This window comes from Taudactylus pleione, unplaced genomic scaffold (genome assembly GCF_031769625.1).
Source record: "Taudactylus pleione unplaced genomic scaffold, aTauple2 ptg000179l, whole genome shotgun sequence".
Classification (NCBI taxonomy): domain Eukaryota; kingdom Metazoa; phylum Chordata; class Amphibia; order Anura; family Myobatrachidae; genus Taudactylus; species Taudactylus pleione.
Window position 1 is genome coordinate 6,273,964 of NW_028284581.1, and position 22,275 is coordinate 6,296,238.

Genomic DNA, 22,275 nt, shown 5'->3' on the forward strand with positions numbered 1-22,275 from the left:
ACGACCACTGCAGCATGAGGAAATACGTACTGGGATGAGTAGGTGGGTGCAGATGATCCTCTCGTTATCTTGCGATTCTATTGTTAAAACACTTCACCAATCACATAATCTGCTCCCTGCTATGCAGTATCAAGAAATGTTTCTGAATATTTTTCACAAAGCATATATTTCTCCCCACAATGTCAATTTCTAGCAGGCACGTCTTCCTCGGCCTCTTGCCCTCGCTGTCAGACCTCGGTTGCTGACTTGTATCGTCATTTCTTGTCATCTCCTCTCCTAAGAGTTTTTTGGCTGCAAGTAAAGATATTTGCCCTAGAGCACCTGGTGAATTACATACCTTTTACTGATGTTTGGGCATTATTTGGCATACTTCCGGAAGGTCAGCGAGTGGCGAAGGGTTGCAGAAGACTTCTTACTGCCACGGCCCATAAAACTGTACTTCAGATATGGATCGATGCCTCACCCCTAACGTTGCGACTTTTTAAGGAAAAGCTTTTCCATGTATTTTTCAAAACTACGATATCGTTTCTACGATATCCTTAGGGTCCACAGGGATACCTTGGGGTATAGGCTTCGTCCATGGGCACCACACAGTTAAAGCTGTCATCCCAGGATGCACCAGGCCCCCTAATATACCCCACCCCCAGGCCAAAGCACCTCAGTTTTAGTATCAAGCCATAGGCCGGAGGAAGAGAAAAGGAAGAAGAAAGTCTGGAACACACAAGATTCACATTCTCACAGAAAAGGAGACAGAAACTGGCGACCAGAACAACACCCTACAGAAGCACAGGGCATCAGGGCGGGCGCCCTGTGGACCCTAAGGACTTCGTAGAAACAGAGATAACAAAAGTAAGTTCTTACCATATCTCTGGTTTCTACTCCAGGGTCCTTAGGGATCCACAGGAATACCTTGGGGATGTCCCAAAGCAGTATCCCTCAAGGGAGGGGACGCTCCTGTGCAGAGGAGAACTCGCCGCCTGAAGGAAGCATCCTGAGAAGCAAAAGTGTCAAATGCGTAATGCCTGACATGATGGACCCACAGACCAAGTAGAATGAGCAGCAACAGAGAGCGGTACTAGAAAGCCCTCATGAGTGTAAGCCTCAGAGATCGCCATGCAAATTCACCTCGCCAACGTCTGCTTGTTGGCAGGTCCTCCCTTATTATGGAAACCGTAGAGGACAAACAAGGAGTCTGACTTCCGAAGGGAACTGGTACGGCCCACGTAAATATAGAGAGCACGTACCACATCCAATGAGGCCTCCCCTGCTGAAAGATCTGGTGAGTTAAAGGCTGGTATTATAATTTCCTCATTAATGTGGAAACTAGATACCACCTTAGGAAGGAAACAAAGGCGAGTCCTAAGAACCGCCCTGTTCCTGTGAAAATCAGAAAAGGAAGGGCGACAAGAGAGAGCCCCCAAATCTGACACCCTTCTAGCTGAAGCAATAGCTAGAAGCAATACAGTCTTTGCTGTAAGCCATTTGAAGTCCACTGAGCCCAGGGGTTCAAATGGAGGTCCTTGGAGAGCAATAAGGACCACAGCCAAATACCACTGGATCGACAAAGGGAGGCTGAATGCGAAGGACACTCTGCATAAAGGTGCGAATATCAGAAAGCGGAGCAATCCCACACTGAAACTACACTGACAGTGCGGAAACATGCACCTTCAAGGAGGCGAGGCGGAGACCCTTTCCAAGCCCACCTGTAGAAAAGCCAGAGCCCTGGCTATCTGAAATACCTGGGTATCGTACCCCCTGGGGCGGTACCATTCAAAGTAGGTATGCCACATCCCATGGTAAATCCTGTCAGAAGCGGGTTTCCGTGCTTTGAGCATGGTGTTCACCACAGAGCTGGAGAACCCCTTAGCCCTTATGAGGGATGTCTCAAGAGCCACGCCGTCAAAGACAGATGACCCAGGTCCGGGTAAAGGCAAGGTCCAGACATTGAGGCAACAGCAACGGAGTGTCGATGGAGAGACTCCGAAGATCTGAGTACCAGAGACGTCTTGGCCATGCTGGAGCCACCAGCAGGATCATACCCCCTTCTTGCCTGAACTTTCGAAGCACTTGAGGAAAAAGAATGAAGAAAACAGGTACGCAAACTGGAAGGTCCACCGTACCAACAGAGCGTCTACCAGGAGAGCCTCTGCGTCTCTTGTTCTGGACCCATAACACTAGCAGCTTGCGGTTGTGTCTAGAGGCATTGCAGTCTATTTCTGGAAGGCCCCACTTGTCCACTAGGATCTGAAACACCTCCTGGTGAAGGGACAATTCCCCTGGATGCACATCGTGCCGGTTGAGGAAGTCGGCTTCCCAGTTGAGGACTTCCTGGGGTGAAGACTGCCAAGATAGCTGGGAGATTGCCTTCTGCCCAAGTCAGAATGTGGGATATCTCTTGTCGATGGAGACTCCGAAGTAGGGCCGCCTGACTTAGAGTTCCTCCTTGACTGTTGATGAAAGCCACCATGGTGGCGTTGTCTGACTGAATTTGCACGGGCTTTCCGTGCAGAATGAGTCTTGATTGTGGCAGCACTCTGAACACCATCCGAAGATCCAATATATTGATCGGGAAGGCAGACTCCACTGACTTCCACCATCCCTGAAAGACGTGTGGACCTGTCACAGAGCTCCAGCCCCGAAGACAGACATCCTTCGTGAGAAGGACCCAGTCCGGGTCCCAAAAACGTGTGTTCCCTGTAGAGATGAGATGTCTGTAACCACCAAGTTAGAGACAGTCGCACCTCCGGAGAAAGCACCATCGTCTGTGTCTTTATCTGATGGGGTAATACATCCCACCTAGAGAGAATCAACCTCTGCAGGAGGTCTGGAATGTAACTGGGCATACACCACCATGTCGAACTTCGACACCATGGACCCCAGTAATCGGATCACTGAGTGAATGGACACTCGGCAACCCTGGAGACAAGTGCGTATCCTTGTCTGTAACTTAGAGATCTTCTCTACCATCAAGAAGATCCTCTGCTGTTGAGAGTCCAACAGTGCACCCAGATGGGTCATCCACTGAGATGGAGTTAGGGAGGACTTCTTCCAATTTTTCAGACAGCCATGGGTCTGCAACACTGAAAATGTCAGTTGCAGATGGCTGCAGAGTAATTCTGGAGACCCTGCTAACAGTAGAAGGTCATCCAGGTAGGTAGCAGGCGAACCCCCTGTAGCTGCCGGTGGGCCGCCATGACCACCATTACCTTGGTAAACACCCGTGGTGCCGTAGAGAGGCCAAACGGCAGAGCTTGAAACTGGTAATGGTGGTCTAGTACAGCAAATCTGAGGAAATGTTGATGAGCCCTGGCAATAGGGATGTGCAGATAGGGATACTGAATATCCAGAGACACCATAAAATCCCCAGGTCCCATAGCTAATATAATGGAATGCAGAGTCTCTCTCCGGAACCGAGGGACCCTTAGAAACTTGTTCAGGGACTTGAGGATAGGGCGGTAGGAACCGTTCGGTTTTTGAATCAGAAAAAGGTTGGAGTAATAACCCGTTCCCCTTAGGGATACCGGGACCGGCACTATGACCCCCATGTGGAGCATAGAGTGCACCACTTCCTGAATTGCCCAAGCCTTCTCTGGATCTGAAGGAAAGCCAACAGTGAAGACTGATGAGGAGGCCTGCTGCGGAATGAGAGGGCATACTCCTGAGAGACCACTTCCCTTACCCAAGTGTCTGTGGTAGTCTGGCACCAGCACTGAGCGAATTACAGAAGTTAGCTACCCACCTTGGGGTCCTCCAAGGGGAGGCCCATCCCGTCAGGCTGAGAGTTTGTCGTCCTGCTTAGCGGCCGGACATCTGGTGCTCCAAGCCTGTTTCTGGGCTTGGTGGCCTCATTGGATCCTGATGGCCTCAGAAAGGACAGCACCTTAAACTTACTCTATGGGCGAGAGGGCTGAATGCACCGGGTCCTAGACCTAGATGGAACCAGTGCTGAAAGTAAACATGCAGATCTTACTGCCACCAGTGTGTCTATGATCAGGGCCAAACAGGACCTGACCATTATAAGGTAAGTATTCCAAGCTCTTCTTGGATTCAGCATCCGCCCTCGAAGAGCGTAACCACAAGGATCGGCGAGCCGACTCTGCCACCGTCAAAACCAAAGCTGCTTCATTAATGTACACAGCGGAATCTCGGAAATTGCCCACTAACACAGCCTGTTCATTGGTAATCTCCGAAGATAAGGAAGCTTCCAATGCATCTGTCCATCTTTCCATGGCCCGAGCCACCCAGCAGACTGCCATAGCCGGTCTGGAGGCCCCTCCAGCGAGGGAGTAGACTTAAGGCACTCTTCCGCCTTACAGTCCATTGCATCAGTCATAGAGGACATGGACGGCATAGGTAATGTCGCGCACCTCGCTAAGCGCGTCTTTGCGGTTGGAACAGTGGGCCTGATTCAGAGCCGGATGCTATTAGCGGATGGTCGTTCCAAAAAAAGGGGCCAGCTATTTAAACGAAAAAAGCGCTCGCTATTTTGTAAAGACGCCCATTTGCCATTCGCATCACACGTCATCTCCGGTATTTATTAGATTAACCGGGTACATCGAAAGGCATCTGAACTGCTCGCAGTGCTTGTGGTAGGTTTTTCTTACCGCTATCACTGCGAGCAGTTCAGGCTAAAAGACAACCAAGTGACGTGGTCGATGACCCTCCTTTACTACTTATGCACTCCCACCTTCTTAAATACAGTCAAAAAGAGATGAAGGGTGCTATAGAGAATGTCAGGCTAGATGTTCAAAGAAAAGTATTGGAATGGCAAAAGAAGTGTAAAAGTCATTATTTGAAATGAGTTAAATGGAGTAAGTTGTTGCGAAAGTTGAAGGTATTGTCGCACAACTACTGGCCAATTTACAAAAGCATTTCAAGTACCATTATATGAGGAAAAAAGGAAACCCAAGAGTCTGCATATCTTGGATGCGGTGGATGGCCCTCATAAGAAAAATAAAGAGGGACTTCACCAAAAAAAATACCTCGTCCCAAATTGCTCAACCCAGGGGTTCTGAGCTGTGGAGGGGATGTGTTGCAAAATCAAGGTAGGTGCAATAGTGAGCTATGTATTCTGTGTAGGTCTGGAGGGACCCACCCACACAGGGAAGAAAAAGGAGGTGTGACCATATCTAATGGATGCCCTGTGGACTCAGTGTAAGGTAGGACTTAGGCAGACAAGAGCCCAGGTGGGGTTGTGGAAGCCAGACTGTCTGTGGAGAGTCCAAGTGGGACTGTGGCAGTTATAGAACCCAGTGTCCCAAGCCATGCCGGTGGGAGGCCAGGAGGCAGTGTTCAGACCTGACGTCAGGCAGGGAGGACCACGAATCTCTTACTGTGTATGTGGAGTTGTAGCAACCAAGTTACAGGCCAGGAGTATTGTGAAACCCACAAGGTACACCTTTCCTTATTAGGATAGCAACACTTCTAGCTTTTGAACAGTAGGAAAAGCTTAACATTTTAAACTGACTCCAAATTCAGTTTAACATGTTCTACAGGCAATAGAATGAAACCCATGTCAACATTTAGTTTATCCAGATAAGTAAAAATGTCTACACCACATTGGTATATGGATATCTGTTGTGTGGGAGTGCTGAGCACCGGTGCCAGATGCTACTAACCCCCCAGGGTCCACGCCGGTGGTGCTGGTAGCCACGGGGATCGTGCTGTCCTGAGCTCCGGTGGTCCTTCCACTTCCTGGTTGTATGTAGGGGGCCTATGGTGCAGTGCTTCGTCAGGGACTAGTGGTTACATCAGTAAGGGGTGTGTTTGTTTATAGTGTCTAGTCTCTTCCTATTGGTCCGGAGGTTAGTTGGACTTTATTTTAACTGTATATTACCCTTGTCAAATAATATACTCATATATAGCAATGTACTATTATAATTTTTTATCTATGAATGGTTTCCTACATATTTTTTAGCAAGTTAAATGTATATAAATTTTTATTAGTAAAAGTACAATCCTTTTTACCTATGACATTGGGTGTGTCTTAATAAATTTTATTGTGATATATTTGGATACCCTATTTAACCTATCACTACACTTTGCATTAACTAGCAACTATTTTTTACTGTGTGCCGACAGGATATCTATACCATTTGTGATTTATTCCACTGTCTGTGGTTGTTTTAGAGGCTTCTGGACCCAGGACTACGGATTCACAATAAAAGAATTGCCCTTTCACCGCAGTGTGGGCAATACTGGACATGCTACCCCAGGGCACAAGACTATCTAGAAGGGTTTAGAAACACACATCCTACCACAGGCAACAAGACTATCTACAGGGGTTTAGAAACTAGCTATGGCAAAATCAGCAGCTGCCCTGAAGAGCAAGGTCCCACGTGGATCCAGTTAAGTCCCCCTTCTTTAAACTTGCTAAAGGAGATATCATTTTATATCATGAGAATGGATTAGTTGGAGGCTAAACTTCAAAAATAAACACATTGAATGAATTAATTTTTCTTTAATCCATGGGAGAGTTTTATAGATACTCAGCAGCCCATATTAAGAATGTTCCCGTTCCACACTAGGATATAAAACATTGGTTTAACTAGAGGGGTATGTGATTATTATGTCGACACGGCCAAAATGTCCACAGTGGAAATGTTAGGGTTAGGCTGCACTTAGGGTTTAAATACTGTAAAAACGCTATGTTGACATGCACAATGTCAACATGATGTCTATGTCGACATTTTGTATCAAGCAAATCTATAGGACCCACAAGTTATTTTATAATTGTTTAACAAGTACAGTTCCCTGCTAACCTCCTTGCGCCATTCCATAACATTTCACTGGTTAAGATATATACTACAATACAATAGCATCTGTCAATATATGAGGTTATATTTTGTTTTGTTATTTTATCTTTTGTATGTACTTTATTTTGAGCCATGCACAACTGTTGCATGTATGAGTAACTACAATAAAATGTTTAAAAAAATTAATGAAAACTATCTGCTTACAGCAGCAGAAACAATTCTGCAGCTGCTATTTCTCTCTTACCATCTGCTTGTTTTATATGCACAATATATATTATCTTTACCAATGTTGAGTACTGTTCAGAAAATATGGTGCTACTTTTCAGGGTGTGGTCTAACCTATAAATATAAACTTTACATTGTGTAATTATTGCAAAACTGAGGTTGCCACTGCACATTCAAAGCAAATATTTTAGTACTTGTGTACTTGGGATGAAGAAACCTCTTTTGCAATATTAGCGTTTTTGCAATGCTGACAAATGAATTGCACTGATAATAAATTAAAGAAATGCACATTTGTGTACGCTTGTAAGAGTTTTACACAGAATTGCCCTTTGGAGCTCCCAATTAAAATTTTCATTCCGCAAACGCAGGATTAATAATCGGCTTATTCAGTAAATACATAATCAGCAAATGCATTTAGCCACTGAGCTATTTACTTCTGTTTTGACATATTGTATTCAACTATCTGTAGACTCATCATGCCCATCTTTGTGTCTGTTGTAAAATTATGCATTGTGTTTTCAGAAGTTATAAAAGGGAAATTCAAATAGGATTTTACAGAGACCTCTTAAAAGCAAGATAACGGACAGGACAGCACCTGCCTTGTGTCAAGACGAAGATGCTGTTAATGAGAAGCTGCTGAAATAACCTACTTGGCAGTGGTGCAGTGAAGCATGTTGGAGATTGATTGATATATATATATATATATATATATCAAACTACACATTTCTGTGGATAGCACTGACATACAGTATATTAGAAGATTAACAGTTGCTGACAAAGTATATATTTCAGGGATGTCCATTTGATTAATCTTTTCAGGAATTTTAGTGATCCCCATTTTCAATAGTAGTTACAGGTTCATGTTCTCAAGTTTATGTATTTGTCCAAGATAGTAGTTCAGCCCCAATGTAACACTTAAAATCTGTATTCGCAAGAGTGCCCAAAGATGGTGCAACCTGGTACATTTTAGAGGTGAAGGCACTGAAATAACGGTGTACAATTTAAAATACATACATCAGTATTTAAAATTTCCTCTGTGGGCATTAGTTACGTCAGATAATTGTCAGCTTGCTGGCACGGTGCCATACAGTGTTCCTTTTGTTGGACCACCACAACTGACCAACCTTAGGAGTCTGCACAGTCAGCTTACAACACAATACCATTCATTGAGAAACTCATGTAGATAGGTCTGATATTAAAACGTTATAATATTTTATAGTCTTATAAATACAATAAAACCATTAAAAAAAAATTAATAAAAAATGACTTTATTCTGTGTCTCCGATCCCTCCTTCTTTGGAATGTCCATCATTTATCTGTCACTCAGCTGGAGTGATACTTTACATGCTCGACTATATAATTCTTTTTTAAATGATGATTTGTTGTAGCTGAAGTAGTCCGCTTAAAGACTGCACTCTGGCTGTCATTTGAGGGCTTGATCGGCAAAAGGATAATCACAGTAATTACAACAATATGGAAATAGAAATACATGGACCTGGAAGACAAAGAGTAAACACGTTTATACTAGCTACATATTTAAGCAGAACTTATTACAGAGAGAACACTGTACAGTTTACTGAAATGCCACTTGTAATAATATTCACATTTATCACACACACTTCAAAATGCCTTCTATATACTTTTAGTGTAAAACAGCTTTAAAAAGGTGCACAAGTAACTTCCCATTAAGATTCTACATCTTCTGTGACTGCATGTAGACCATGTTTTTGGGGTGGGTAGAGAAACTAATCAGAATGGTCACAGGACAATATCAGGACCGGTGTGTACTGATTTGGTAGAAAGCACTGAGCTGTCCACTTGTGTGATTGTATAAAGAAATGGAGGAAAGCAGGAAGCCACAGACAGTGTTATATTGTAAAGGGAACATGGGCACCAAGAACTTAGTAGTACTGCGGTGTTCCTGTCAAAGTGGCATGGAAATATTATGGTGTGACTGTTTTTTAAGTTACGTAGTCATAAGAATGTGGCCTTTTCAGGTGTGGCTGCGGTTTTAATGAAATTGAGATATGCTATACATAAGAAACTTACTATTCACCCAAAATTCAAGGTTAAATTCCATGACCACCAATTTACTTCTCATCCAGGAGCGAGTAGAATGAAGCTCACATGTATGAAGCAGCTATTTGAGGAGTGTGTCCACACTTAAAGTATTCTCAAACAAAAAAAAACAAAAAAAGGATATCCTCTTTGGGTATACCATTAAGTAACAAAATTAAGATATCACAGCTGACTAAATTGTCATTTTCCCCCTTGCAATATATCCAAAGTGCTGTGAAGAGGGCAATTCACTACTTCCTCTATGTAAAATCATGAATGATCATTGCCCTACCCCATCACAATTCTATGGTTTTCTCCAAATCACCCCTAAGCTCTGCTGGTGATCAATTCTCTGGTAATTTTATCTTCACTTTTTTTAAACCTGTGTGAATTAACATTGCTTAAAAACTGAATATTCATAATCATTATTATTGGTGCTTAGATACTACAACAAAGACAAAAAAACACCGTTGCCTTATAAATAAAATATAGATGATGATGACGACTGCATTTGCAACAAAAATCAGATTTCTACGTTCTTTATTGTCATTTCCAGAGACAGATCACTGGGAAAATAAGACACAATGTACAGATACAGATGTGTCCGCATACATCTATCCTCAATCTATACAAGTCGCGCCACACAACGCGGCAGCTCTGTATAAATTGGTAGCGCCAAGCGTCTTTTGTGCAACTTTTTACCTTAATATGCGTATTATTCGCACAGCGATGCAAATAGATAGCACATGCCTATGTACTGTGTGTGACTGCAGGTGTATCTTCATGCTAAAAACAACATTACAGTGTTACAGCTGCTGACACTAACGTAGCGTTTCGCATGCAGATACACCCGCACTCGCTCACAAAACATAGGCATGCTGCATATCATTTTAAGCAGCAGAAGCTGCTTGTGCTATCTATTCACATCACTGTGCAAATAAAACGCATATGAAGGTTAAAAATAAAAAAAATCGCACAAAAGACACTCTGCGCTACCAAGTCACACAACAGCATGGTGCAACTAGATGGGCTGTTTAACATGCAAAGAGGCTAGATGTATGAGGACTCATCTGTATTAAGGTGGATAATTAATATGCAGCATCCTAGCATTTCCGCCAGAGTCACCATTCTACCAATGACTGGTACAGTCCACAGTGACCATCATTATATAGCCTCATCTGACAAGTAATCAATGCAATATGCAACATCAGCACCCACTGGATCAATAAACTGGGCAGGCTAGATGTGGCAGTATAGAGGCCCAATTTGACCAGTAACCAGTATTCACACTCCTGTTACTCCCACTTTAAGTTAGGTACTTTTGTAGCCAATCTCCCACCCTTTATCCACAGTGATACAGATGTGTCCACATCTATCCTCCAAGTGTGCAAAATATTCACGTTTAGCTTGTCAAGGACTTTGCAAGTGAGCCATGCCAAAACATTAATCCTAAGTATATTACACTATAAGCGAACCAAGAGGCAAAACTGAGGAAAAAGTAGCGCAATCTAGACTAAAAAGAGAAAAGACAGGTCCAATACGAGTTATAACAATTCCTTTGCTACAAAAATACAAATCCTATTTACCTAGTACACTATAAGTAGAGACACAAAATTGTGGAAAAAGTATGCAGTCTATGTAAAAGGCAAAAAAAAAAATACAGGTCCGGTCACCTGCGTCATACATTGTTATGCATTATTTGTAATACCCCTTTTCCACTACCCGGGTCGCGGCTCAATGGAAAAGGGTGCCTGAAACGTTTTAAGTTAACACGTTGCTCTACTTTTGAATTAAACATGTTTACAATGCATGGGAAAAACACAACTTCTTGAAACGCTGTGTTTGAGCAAACGATCTGTGAGATAGGGGTGAAACCTGTAAAACTGTTTTGGGATAGCCCAAGGTCAATGTTCCCCCACTCCCTTTTAACTCACGCAGTATGGTTTATTTTTTCTAAGTACAGTCTCATTATTTAATAGCCACGCTTCGTATGTTAACACAAACTTGAGGAAAAAGTACCAAAGTTGAGAAAAAAGTAAACAGCATTGGATTAGCAAATGGTTTCTCGCACATTATGGCACAAAAAGGATATATGAGGACACATCTGTACCCCACAACAGTGGTGTCAGTGGCAGAACTTAACTTAAGTGAACTACAGTTCTAATAGGCCTAGTCTGAAGTAGAGTCTGCCTATCATGGTGCTAACTGATGTTTATTATAATTCTAATCATCATAATCATCATCTCCTCCTCCTATCTGATGCTCAGTACCTGTAGAAGTACTCGCGTACAAACTGGATACATACTTGTATAGTTTAATGGTGGGTTCAACTGCCAATAGAAAAAATGGAGCACAAGTGTAGGAAATAGCCATTTGTGTCACAATCCATGTGATGACATCGTACATGAATTTGTAGAACTTTGAGAAAATAAAGTAATGACGAAAATTATTTCTCATCTGTAAATAAACACATTTAAAAGTATGTTTAAAGGATACGGTTGTAAAAGACACAGGATTCTAGACTTCAAGTTACTGGTTTGTATAGGTTACAAGTATATTGACATTTTATTAGAATTCATAAAACAGCCTATTTGTAGAATGTTAATGTGGGTAAAACAGATCTTCAAGTTAAAATCAAGAATAATTAAGTTTGAGAACCATATAGAGGCAACATAGTTTAAAAACATTCAGCTTAAGTCAATAACAGAATACTAATATTTTTAATAACAGATATATATATATATATACACACACACACACACACACACACACACGGTACATATATATTTCCAGTCAAAAGGTTGGACACCTTCTCATTCAATGGTTTTCGTTTATTTAAATGATTTTCAACATAGTAGATTAATACTGAAGACATCAAAACTATGAAAGAACACAGATGGAATTATGTTGTAAACATAAGTGTTGAACAAATCAAAATATGTTTTATATTTTAGATTCCTTAAAGTAGCCCCCTTTTGTTTGGACGACAGCTTTGCACACTCTTGGCATTCTCTCCATCAGCTTCATGAGGTAGTCTCCCGGAATGGTTTTGAATTAACAGGTGTGCCTTGTCAAGAGTCGAGTCAATATGTGGAATTACTTGTCTTCTTCATGTGTTTGAGACCATCAGTTGTGTTGTGCAGAGGTAGGGTTAGTACACAGTGGACACCACTATTTGACTACTGTTGTAATCCATATTATGGCACCAACCAATCAACTCAGTAAAGAGAAACAACAGTCCATCATTACTTTAAGACATGAAGGTCAGTCGATACGGAAAATTTCAAGAACTTTGAATGTATCCTCAAGTGCAGTTACAAAAACCATCAAACGCTATGATGAAACTGGCTCTCATGAGGACCGCCCAATAAAGCAAGACCAAGAGTTACCTCTGCTGCAGAGGATAAGTTCATTAGAGTTACCAGCCCCAGAAACTGCTACTTAACAGCACCTCAGATTAGAGACCCCATAAAGTCTTCACAGAGTTCAAGTAGCAGACAAATCTCAACATCAACTGTTCAGAGGAGACTACGTGAATCAGGCCTTCATGGTCGTATTGCTGCAAAGAAGCCACTACTGAGGATGAACAACAAGAAGAAACACAAGGGATGGACATTAGATGAGTTGAAATCTGTACTTTGATCTGATGAGTCCAAATTTGAGACTTTTGGTTCCAAACGCTGTGTCTTTGTGAGACGCAGAGAAGGTGAGCGGATGTTTTCTGCATGTGTGGTTCCCACTGTGAAGCATAGAGGAGGTGGTGTGATGGTGTGAGGATGCTTTGCTGGTGACACTGTTGGTGATTTATTCCAAATTCAAGGCACACTTAACCAGCATGGCTACCACAGAATTCTGCAGCACCATGCCATCCCATCTGGTTTGCGCTTACTGGGACCATCATTTGTTTTTCAACAAGACAATGACCCCAAATACACCTCCATGTAAGGGTTACTTGACCAAGAAGGAAAGTGATGGAGTGCTGCGTCAGATGACCTGGCCTCCACAATCACCCGACCTAAACCCAATTGAGCTGGTTTGGGATGCGTTGGACCACAGAGTGAAGGAATAGCAGCCAACAAGTGCTCAGCACCTCTGGAAACTCCTTCAAGACTGTTGGAAAACTATTCCAGGAGACTACCTCATGAAGCGGATTGAGAGAATGCCAAGAGTGTGCAAAGCTGTCATCCAAGCAAAAGGGGGCTACTTTGAGTAATCTAAACTAGAAAACAAATTTTGATTTGTTTAACACTTTTTTGTTTACAACATAACTCCATGTGTTTTCTTTCATAGTTTTGATGGCTTCAGTATTAATCTACTATGTCAAAAATAATTTAAATAAACAAAAACCATTGAATGAGAAGGTGTGTCCAAACTTCTGACTGGTACTGTAATAATATATATATATATATATATATATACACACATATATATATACATATACACACACACACATAGATACACACACACACATACATATATATATATATATATATCACTGTGGCTCTGCACTCACCATAATAACTAACAATAATCACAATAAACATAATAATTCTGAGCAATAGAGTAGGGACTTGCAGTAAAGTGGGGCCCCTTGACCGTGAATTCATGAACCAAAACCCCACTTTATTATGATTATTGTTAGTTATTATGGTGAGTGCAGAGCCCCTGTGATTTCTATTTAAACAATGTGGTCACATACCATGTTGCACCCCAAATCTAGGAATGGTGAGCGCCGTGGATTAGTGCTTTTTGTTTATTATGATTAATTTTTATAATTAATAATTTTTGTGATCACATTTTCTCATGCACCCCTTTTAACTAGTTATCTAACTTGTGTCAGCTGTTTTCCTAGGTGCTTTGCAACAGGTGTGCTTGGTAACTGTCTCACATTTAAAAGCAAAGTTGCTGTGAGCTTTAAACCTTGATAGCATACCCTGAGTTTAACACTAATGTGATGGCTATGTCCAAGTTATAATTTTGAGCAATAGAGTAGGGACTTGCAGTAAAGTGGGGTCCCGTGACTGGGGTTGCAAGCTTAAATGCATTGATCAATTCATGAACCAAAACCCCACTGTTTATTATGTTTATTATTAGTTATTATGGTGAGTGCAGAGCCCCTGTGATTTCTATTTAAACAATGTGGTCACATACCATGTTGCACCCCAAATCTAGGAATGGTGAGTGCCGTGGATTAGTGCTTATATATATATATATATATATATATATATATATATACACACACACATATATACACATATATACACACATACACAATGGTACTGCAATGGTGTCAAATATAGCCCCTGCATACGCAAATTTGTTCATGCATACATTTGAGAAAAACATCATGACACATCCGTGCGTTACATTGATGAGTTTTTCTTCTGTGGACTAACAGTCATGATCAATTTATTGTGATTTTTGATTAACTAAACAATGTCAGTAATGAGATTAAATTCACACTAAAATTAAGTGTGAATTTAATCAATTATTTAGATGTGACAGTGGACATTTCTACAGGAAGTTTTGTGACTAGCGTATGTACATAAAAGATGGAGAGCAATACTTTGCTGCAGCCAACAGTTTTCACCCTATGCCACTTAAAAAGGGATTACCATACTCACAGATGGTTTGGGTAGCTAGAATAATCTTGGACCAATCATGTTTACCGCAAGCATTATCAGATATGGGTAAAAAGTTTTTACAACGAGGATATGATGAAATTCATATCCAGGAGGCGATCAATAAATGTTTAAAACTGGACAGACGGGATTTGTTGACAATACAACACTCCGATAAGATGACTGAAAGATTTATTTCTTCCAGTACTTTTTCTGTTGGGTCAATATTAATAAACGTGCATTGGCACATTATCCGATATTGGGCCAATTGAGTAAAGAACCACCTTTGTTTTGCTATAAACGCAGTAACAACATTAAAGACAAGATCATGTCTTCAGATATTGGAAAAAAGCCCAGAAACACACTCTAACTTTAAAACCTGGCTCATTTCTTTGTCCTGGCTGCACAAACTGCCACTTTATGCTTACGGGCGAGAAGTTCTGTGATCCTCAATCTGGACGTTGTTTTACAATTAAACATTGTTTAACATGCGAAAGCAGATTTGTCATCTATGCCATTATCTGTCCATGTAAATGCATTTATATTTGCAAGAAAATTAGAATGCTCAAAGAGCGAATAGCTCTTCATAGATCATCCATTAAAAAAGCCTCCACCATTCAGGATATCATTACTCCATCGGTGGCTAAACATTTTATTGAGAAGGGTCATAAATTTACTTGACTTTAAAGTAATTCCGATTGATCATATTGCCCCCCTAAAGAGGAGATAATTGGGAAAGGCTTCTTCTTCAGAAAGAAGCACGATGGATCCATGATTTGAACTGTCTGGCACCAGCAGGGTTAAATGAAGAACTCAACTTATCCTGTTTTCTCTAACCAATACGTTTCACCTTTTTTCTGTTATTTTTTAGTTTTTCATAACTTAATATTTGTATGTTCTTTATGAAAGCACTTATGTGTGATATGATATCACTCACCTGTTTTATGGAAGTTTTCTGTAACACTATTTAACTAGCTAGATGTTTGATCTATTGTGACAACATTGCTATAGGTGTCATGCTATGGGTGTGTTGTGTTTTGATTTATTGTGCTGACATTGCCTAGTGCCGTAATTCCGGCCATGGAGCGCACAACAGTTTTGTCAAGCACTCCTTGACACGCATGCGTCACATCCAGCTCTTTCGGGTGCCGGAAGAGCGTGCATAGCACACGCACTGATTAGTGCCAATTACAACTTCTAACAGGTGAATGCTTTACCTTACTTTCTCACACGGACTGCAGGCTTTTGTCCTATATACTGTATGTGTGTGTTAATAATTCAGCACTTTAGTTTCTGTTGCGCCCCATGATAATGGTGCTGCCGAACACCAAAATGGTCGTCAGACTGTCCATGCTCCCAGGTGTTTTTTGCTGCTATCACTGGCTCCAGATAAGAGACCCATGAAAGTCTGCTCAGTATTATTTTTTTGCACTTTTTAATATGTGACTGAAGGTTTTTTGGATGTCCTTTTTTTTGCTGACATGCATTATAAAAATAATTGTTTGCATTTACTATGGGGTACTGGCCTTTTCCTATGTCGGATGATGTTATGAATTTTTTATGACTGAGCACCCACCATATAGACCAGAGGTTCCCAACCACGGTCCTCAAGGCACACTAAAGCTGGCCACACACTAGACCAACTTACATCCAACCAGCCAACTAGTTAATTGGTTGGAATGAAAATCTGGTAAGGTATGAAAGCAAATGAGAATCAGCAATTTGCTCCCAAACGTCGGAAAATGGACAAAAACTGTTGTTTGAACAAATTGTTTAGATCAAACATTTAACAAACTTGTCTGAACGACCATTTTCATCTGTTTTCTGGCATTTAGGAGCAAATTGCTGATCATCATTTACTCTCATTCCTTAGCAGATTTTTATTCCAACCAATCAACTAGTTGGATGAAAGTTGGTCTAGTGTGTGGCCAGCTTAACAGTCCAGGTTTTGAGGCTAACCATACTGGAGCACAGGTGATTTAATTAGTACCTCAGTTATTTTGATTTAACCATCTGTGCTCAAGCCTGGATATCACCAAAACCAGGACTGTTAGTGTGCCTTGAGGACAGAGGTTGGGAATCACTGATATAGACTGTAAAACTGAGTGTGCCACTCTTGTGTTTTCTTTATACAGATTATTATATATATTAATAATATATATATATATATATATATAAAAATAGAAGCAGGCAGCACTCATCCGGCCTTGATAGAAACAAGAGGAAATTTTATTGTTCCATATATGCCGACGTTTCAAGGCCTGAACGGCCTTGTCATCAGGGTGCAAAGAAGCAAACAGTGAAACGTGCTTACCTTATATATGATACCTCTAATGGTAGTGATGTGAAAATGTGAGCTCAGGTCTCCGTTCACCGGGCGCCGTGAGGTTGTGACGTCATCATCCAGTGACCAGGTGCTAGGTACTCTGGGAACGTAACCAGAGACGCAATCGGCTCCCGGCAACTCCATCTCCATAACAACCTACACAGGCGCCGCGGCTGAAGGGAGAAAGATGTGAAGACATTAAAAATTAGCACATAAAGCATAAAATACTAATGTCAATTATAGAACGTTAAAACTGTAGAGCTATAAACGTCAAAGAGGACACTTTCTATCTATTTATGGATCTGAAAACAATGGGGTCTGAATGCTACAATCGATGGCATCATATTCCATGCAAAAATTAGGGCTAATCCCTACGCTAGTAACAACAATAATACAGACTAGCATCAACTATGACATACAGATAATTCATCCTCACTAAATCTCACTGTATGCATGTTAGTACATAAATGTATGAACAACTATGTCCATATATCTTACATGTGCACCCACACCAAGATGTATATCCAAATCAACATCTATACTATAACCCAAGAATAGCAACACAGCAATGTCCATTGCTACATAAAGGCAGACCAGACTATTTTATCGTTCAGTCCCTTTGGGTGGATGGTCTCTAGTATACAGATCCATTTTGCTTCCCTTCGGAGCAACTTTTTAGCCCGGTCTCCTCCCAACGGTGAGGGGGGTATGTGATCGATTATTTTGTAACGAGGCTTAAAAGTTGATGGTTAGCATCCTTGAAGTGCCAAGCTACCGGCTGATCTGATTGTCTTCCTTGTAAAGCAAGTTTAATAGAAGAACGATGTAAGGCCATACGTTCTTTAAACATCCTGGTAGTTTGGCCAACGTAGCTAAGTCCACAAGGACAAGTCAACAGATATATCACAAATCGGGAGGTGCATGTTAACACATGCCTGATAGTGCATTAGCTGGAATATTTTTAAGGTTATTCAATTTATTTAAAAAAGATGTGGTATCCTTAAGAAAAGTTGGTTGTTGCATTACAAATGGTTGAATGAGAAAGTCCAGGAACTGGGATATCAGTTGGAATAGAGATCCCCTAGCAGATATAATTGGTCTGCCAGGGGGCTTGATGGGATCCTTGTGTATCTTTGGTACTGTATATATCAATGGAATGTTAGGATGCTCCGTTCTCATTGCTTTAATTGTTTTCGCAGATAATTGTTGATTTAATTCCATCCTATTTAATATATCGTCCAGTTCTTTCTTGTACCCATCTGTTGGATCACCAGATAACTGTTCGTATGTTGAAGAATCCAATAGTTGACGATCTAATTCCTCCTTATATTGCCACGTGTCCTGAGCCACCACCCCCCCCGCCTTTATCTGCGGGGCGTATAATAACATCATTACATTTAGATAGGTTCTTAAGTACTAGTTGTTCTTTGGGCAATAAATTGTGAAAAAAATGTCTTTGTGCCTGATTGAATCTATTCACCGAGTCATCCATCAAACGTGAAAATGATTTTATAGATGCATTGGTTGAGGTTGGGTCAAAAGTTGAAGTTGGACAGATATTAGAAGGTAAGTTAGGGTGTAAATCCATACTGGGTGTTGCTTTATTTTGAAAGAACTCTTTAAGTCTTAGTTGTCTCGCGAATCGGTGGTTCTCTATTTTCCATTCAAAATCTTTATGTATATTAGTAGGAATAAATGATAATCCCTTATTAAGGATAGCCAATTCTGATTCAGTCAGTAGCGTGCTTGACAAGTTAAAGACTAAGGCCCTCATTCAGAGGCGGTCGGAGGATGCAAGCGGTCGCTCAGAAACTGGGCGGCCGCTTGCATCCTGACCGGCCGCCTCTGTTGCGGTCGTTAGGCTGTGGGTTTACACCCACAGCGCTAACGACCACTAGGGTGATGGTCGCGATGGTCATAGACCATCGTGGCTTACGACGAGACCCTAGGGTAGGGTCTCACTTGTCGTAAGCCCCGGAGAGCTTCTGGCTCTGTCAGAGCAGGAAGCTCTCCACTGACATCACTAGTGATGTCAGTGGGGCCTCCCCCAAACGGTAGGCGTTCCCATGGGAACGCCTCCATTTGGGCTGCCACCCCCCCGGCCCACCTTCCAAACGGGGCGAGCTGTCAATCAACATCGACAGCTCGCCCCCTTTGGAAAGAGACCCGCTATGACCAGCGCTGTCGGTCGTAGCGGGTCTCACGCATGCGCACGAAGGAGCCGGCTCCTTCGTGCGCATGCGCACTGGACAAACATCGAGGCGGCCGTGCGGTCGTAGACCGTACGGCCGCCTCTGAATGAAGCCCTAAGTTTTTTTCTTGTTTGATTTTGTTGGTACTTTTGCTTTGACCCCCACGTCTTGTGGGTTTACAGGAGGGATGTCTGCGCGAGCTCTGGTAGCGACCCCTAAAGGGACCTGTCTCGAGGAGGAAGGATCAACTGATTCAACGACATGGAAATCACTGTCGCTATTGGTTGTGGACCCATCCTTGCGGTTACGGAATCTTCTGCTCCTCCAAGTCTGTCTCTGGGGTCTTATTGATTGTATATTGCTCCCGTCTGGGCCACTTAACCATCTATACACTCTGTTACTTTCATAATCATTAGTGACCTTTTCTAGTTTACTTTTTTAAAATTTTAAAAGGTCTTTTTTATATATTTCGCATTGATTAGAGAGTTTATTCCAATATTGTTGATATGTATTATCTTCGAGCATGGTTCTGTGTGTCGAGGTGAACACTTCAGTTTTAGACTTAATTGTATGCAATTCTTTGCCTGCCTGTTCTATGACCAAAATCATAAGGTCCAGGCTACACTTCTTGAGGATCGCTATCCAGCGTCTGCAAAAATCTGCATTATGAATTATTTTTACTATAATGGGAAATTCTACAGACAATGCACGGGATGTGCCATGGGCTCTAACGTGGCGCCAAGCTTTGCCAAAATATATATGTTTGAACAAGAACAAGCATTGTTATTCAGAAACCAAGATATTAAACAACATATCTATATGTATACTCGATATATAGACGATTTGTTTCTAATTTAGATAGAAGATGAAAACCACTTTATTGCGACTATTAACAATTTAAATTTATTGGATTCTCCTATCAAATTCACGTTCAAATGCAGTTCAGAAACAATCAATTTCTTGGACATACAAATCTCTCTCAAGGAAAGTGTACTTCACACATCGGTTTTCTCTAAGGATACGGACCGCAATACCCTGCTGGTCTCTAATAGCTTCCATCCCCCTGCATTAAAGAGGAGTCTGGCGAAATCCCAGATGATGAGGGTGGCACGTATTACTAGTACAGTGGGCGAAGTAGATAAAGCCTTAGATCTTATCATCCACAAATTTAAACAATGAGGGTATGATGAACATATATTACAACACCAAAAACAAGAGGTATTGCGGATTCCAAGAGAACAACTTCTAACTCCGAATCCCAAGAAAGAGAGGAATACTAAAATTCCGTTTGTTACTGAGTATACCTTGGCTAGTTCAGTAGTATCGAAAGCTGCCATCCACCCAAAGGGACTGAATGATAAAATAGTCTGGTCTGCCTTTATGTAGCAATGGACATTGCTGTGTTGCTATTCTTGCGTTATAGTATAGATGTTGATTTGGATATACATCTTGGTTGGGTGCACACGTAAGATATATGGACATAGTTGTTCATACATTTATGTACTAACATGCATACAGTGAGATTTAGTGAGGATGAATTATCTGTATGTCATAGTTGATGCTAGTCTGTATTATTGTTGTTACTAGCGTAGGGATTAGCCCTCATTTTTGCATGGAATATGATGCCATCGATTGTAGCATTCAGACCCCATTGTTTTCAGATCCATAAATAGATAGAATGTGTCCTCTTTGACGTTTATAGCTCTAGTTTTAACGTTCTATAATTGACATTAGTATTTTATGCTTTATGTGCTAATTTTTAATGTCTTCACATCTTTCTCCCTTCAGCCGTGGCGCCTGTGTAGGTTGTTATGGAGACGGAGTTGCCGGGAGCCGATTGCGTCCCTGGTTACGTTCCCAGAGTACCTAGCACCTGGTCACTGGATGATGACGTCACGACCTCACGGCGCCCGGTGAACGGAGACACAAGCTCACATTTTCACATCACTACCATTAGATGTATCATATATAAGGTAAGCACGTTTCACTGTTTGCTTCTTTACACCCTGATGACAAGGCCGTTCAGGCCTTGAAACGTTGGCATATATGGAACAATAAAATTTCCTCTTGTTTCTATCAAGTCCGGATGAGTGCCGCCTGCTTCTATTTTTAGGAAATTTGCTGGATATATTTTCTCTTTAGGAAGGCACCACGGCAATTACTGTTTCTTTTTATCCAGAGTGCCCATCTACATGCAGTATATATATATATATATTATATTATATTATATATTAGGCATACCAGAAGGTGCGGCACTCAGGGCCTATCCAAAGAATAATTCACAGACACATAAGGCGTTTTCAACGTTTCAATCTTATTAGAAGATTTTCGTCAGGAAATACAAGCAATAAAAAATCACTCTTACCTTATACCCTCTCACCCAGCATGTGAACAGCGTGCATCTGAACGGCATCCCGCATCCAGGCCGGGAGCCGGGGCACACAGTAATGACGTCATCAGCCTATCAGTGCTGCGCACGTCAGTGACACCAACCATCACCATGGAAACCAGATATACAGAGACACACTGAGGGGAGCAAACGGCATAATAAATATGAAGCAGCACGCAATATGTGCACACTTAACATAAACAAAATCGCATGCTTGGTGTAAAACAACATACAAAATAGACATGGAGATATTTATATATCGCAATCTAAAGGAAATTACTACATGTGTATCAAATAAAGATATAACACTGTTCTGTTCATATGGCCCATATCTTATAAGCAGCAATAGAGGCACAGATACTACAACATAGGGGGCCCAATAAAGATACAAAATGCATGCAGATGCGAATCATGTAAAACATGATAAGGGTAAGACCTCATTTAAACCCTTTGGAGTGATCACATCTAAGTAGTGAATCCAAAAGGATTCACGCTTAAGCAGTATGCCATTCCTATCTCCCCCTCTCTTAAGGGGAGGTACATGGTCATTCTATAACGGAGACTGGCAAGATTATGCCCCGCCTCCAAAAAATGCTGTGCCACTGATCACAGCCCCCATTGCTAAGTGCCTTTCTGATGGTAGATCTATGGACTCCCATCCTCTCTTTAAATTTTCTAGCGGTTTTACCTATATATGTAAGTCCACAAG

At 41.5% G+C, this 22,275-nt stretch overlaps 1 protein-coding gene across 2 annotated transcripts in view; it reads right to left on the reverse strand.

Annotated features, from left to right (window-relative positions):
* Positions 1-8,170: 8,170 nt before the first annotated feature.
* Positions 8,171-22,275, reverse strand: part of MBOAT1 (membrane bound glycerophospholipid O-acyltransferase 1) — an 84,324-nt gene continuing 70,219 nt past the window's right edge. The window contains exons 12-13 of one of the 2 annotated variants that reach the window (XM_088475849.1): positions 11,344-11,495; positions 8,171-8,475 (exon numbers count right to left, since the gene is read on the reverse strand). In XM_088475849.1, coding sequence (XP_088331975.1) covers positions 8,304-8,475; positions 11,344-11,495 — 324 coding nt within the window. In that variant the 3' untranslated portion in view covers positions 8,171-8,303. The remainder of the gene's footprint in view (positions 8,476-11,343; positions 11,496-22,275) is intronic. The other variant, XM_088475850.1, reaches the window with a different exon arrangement.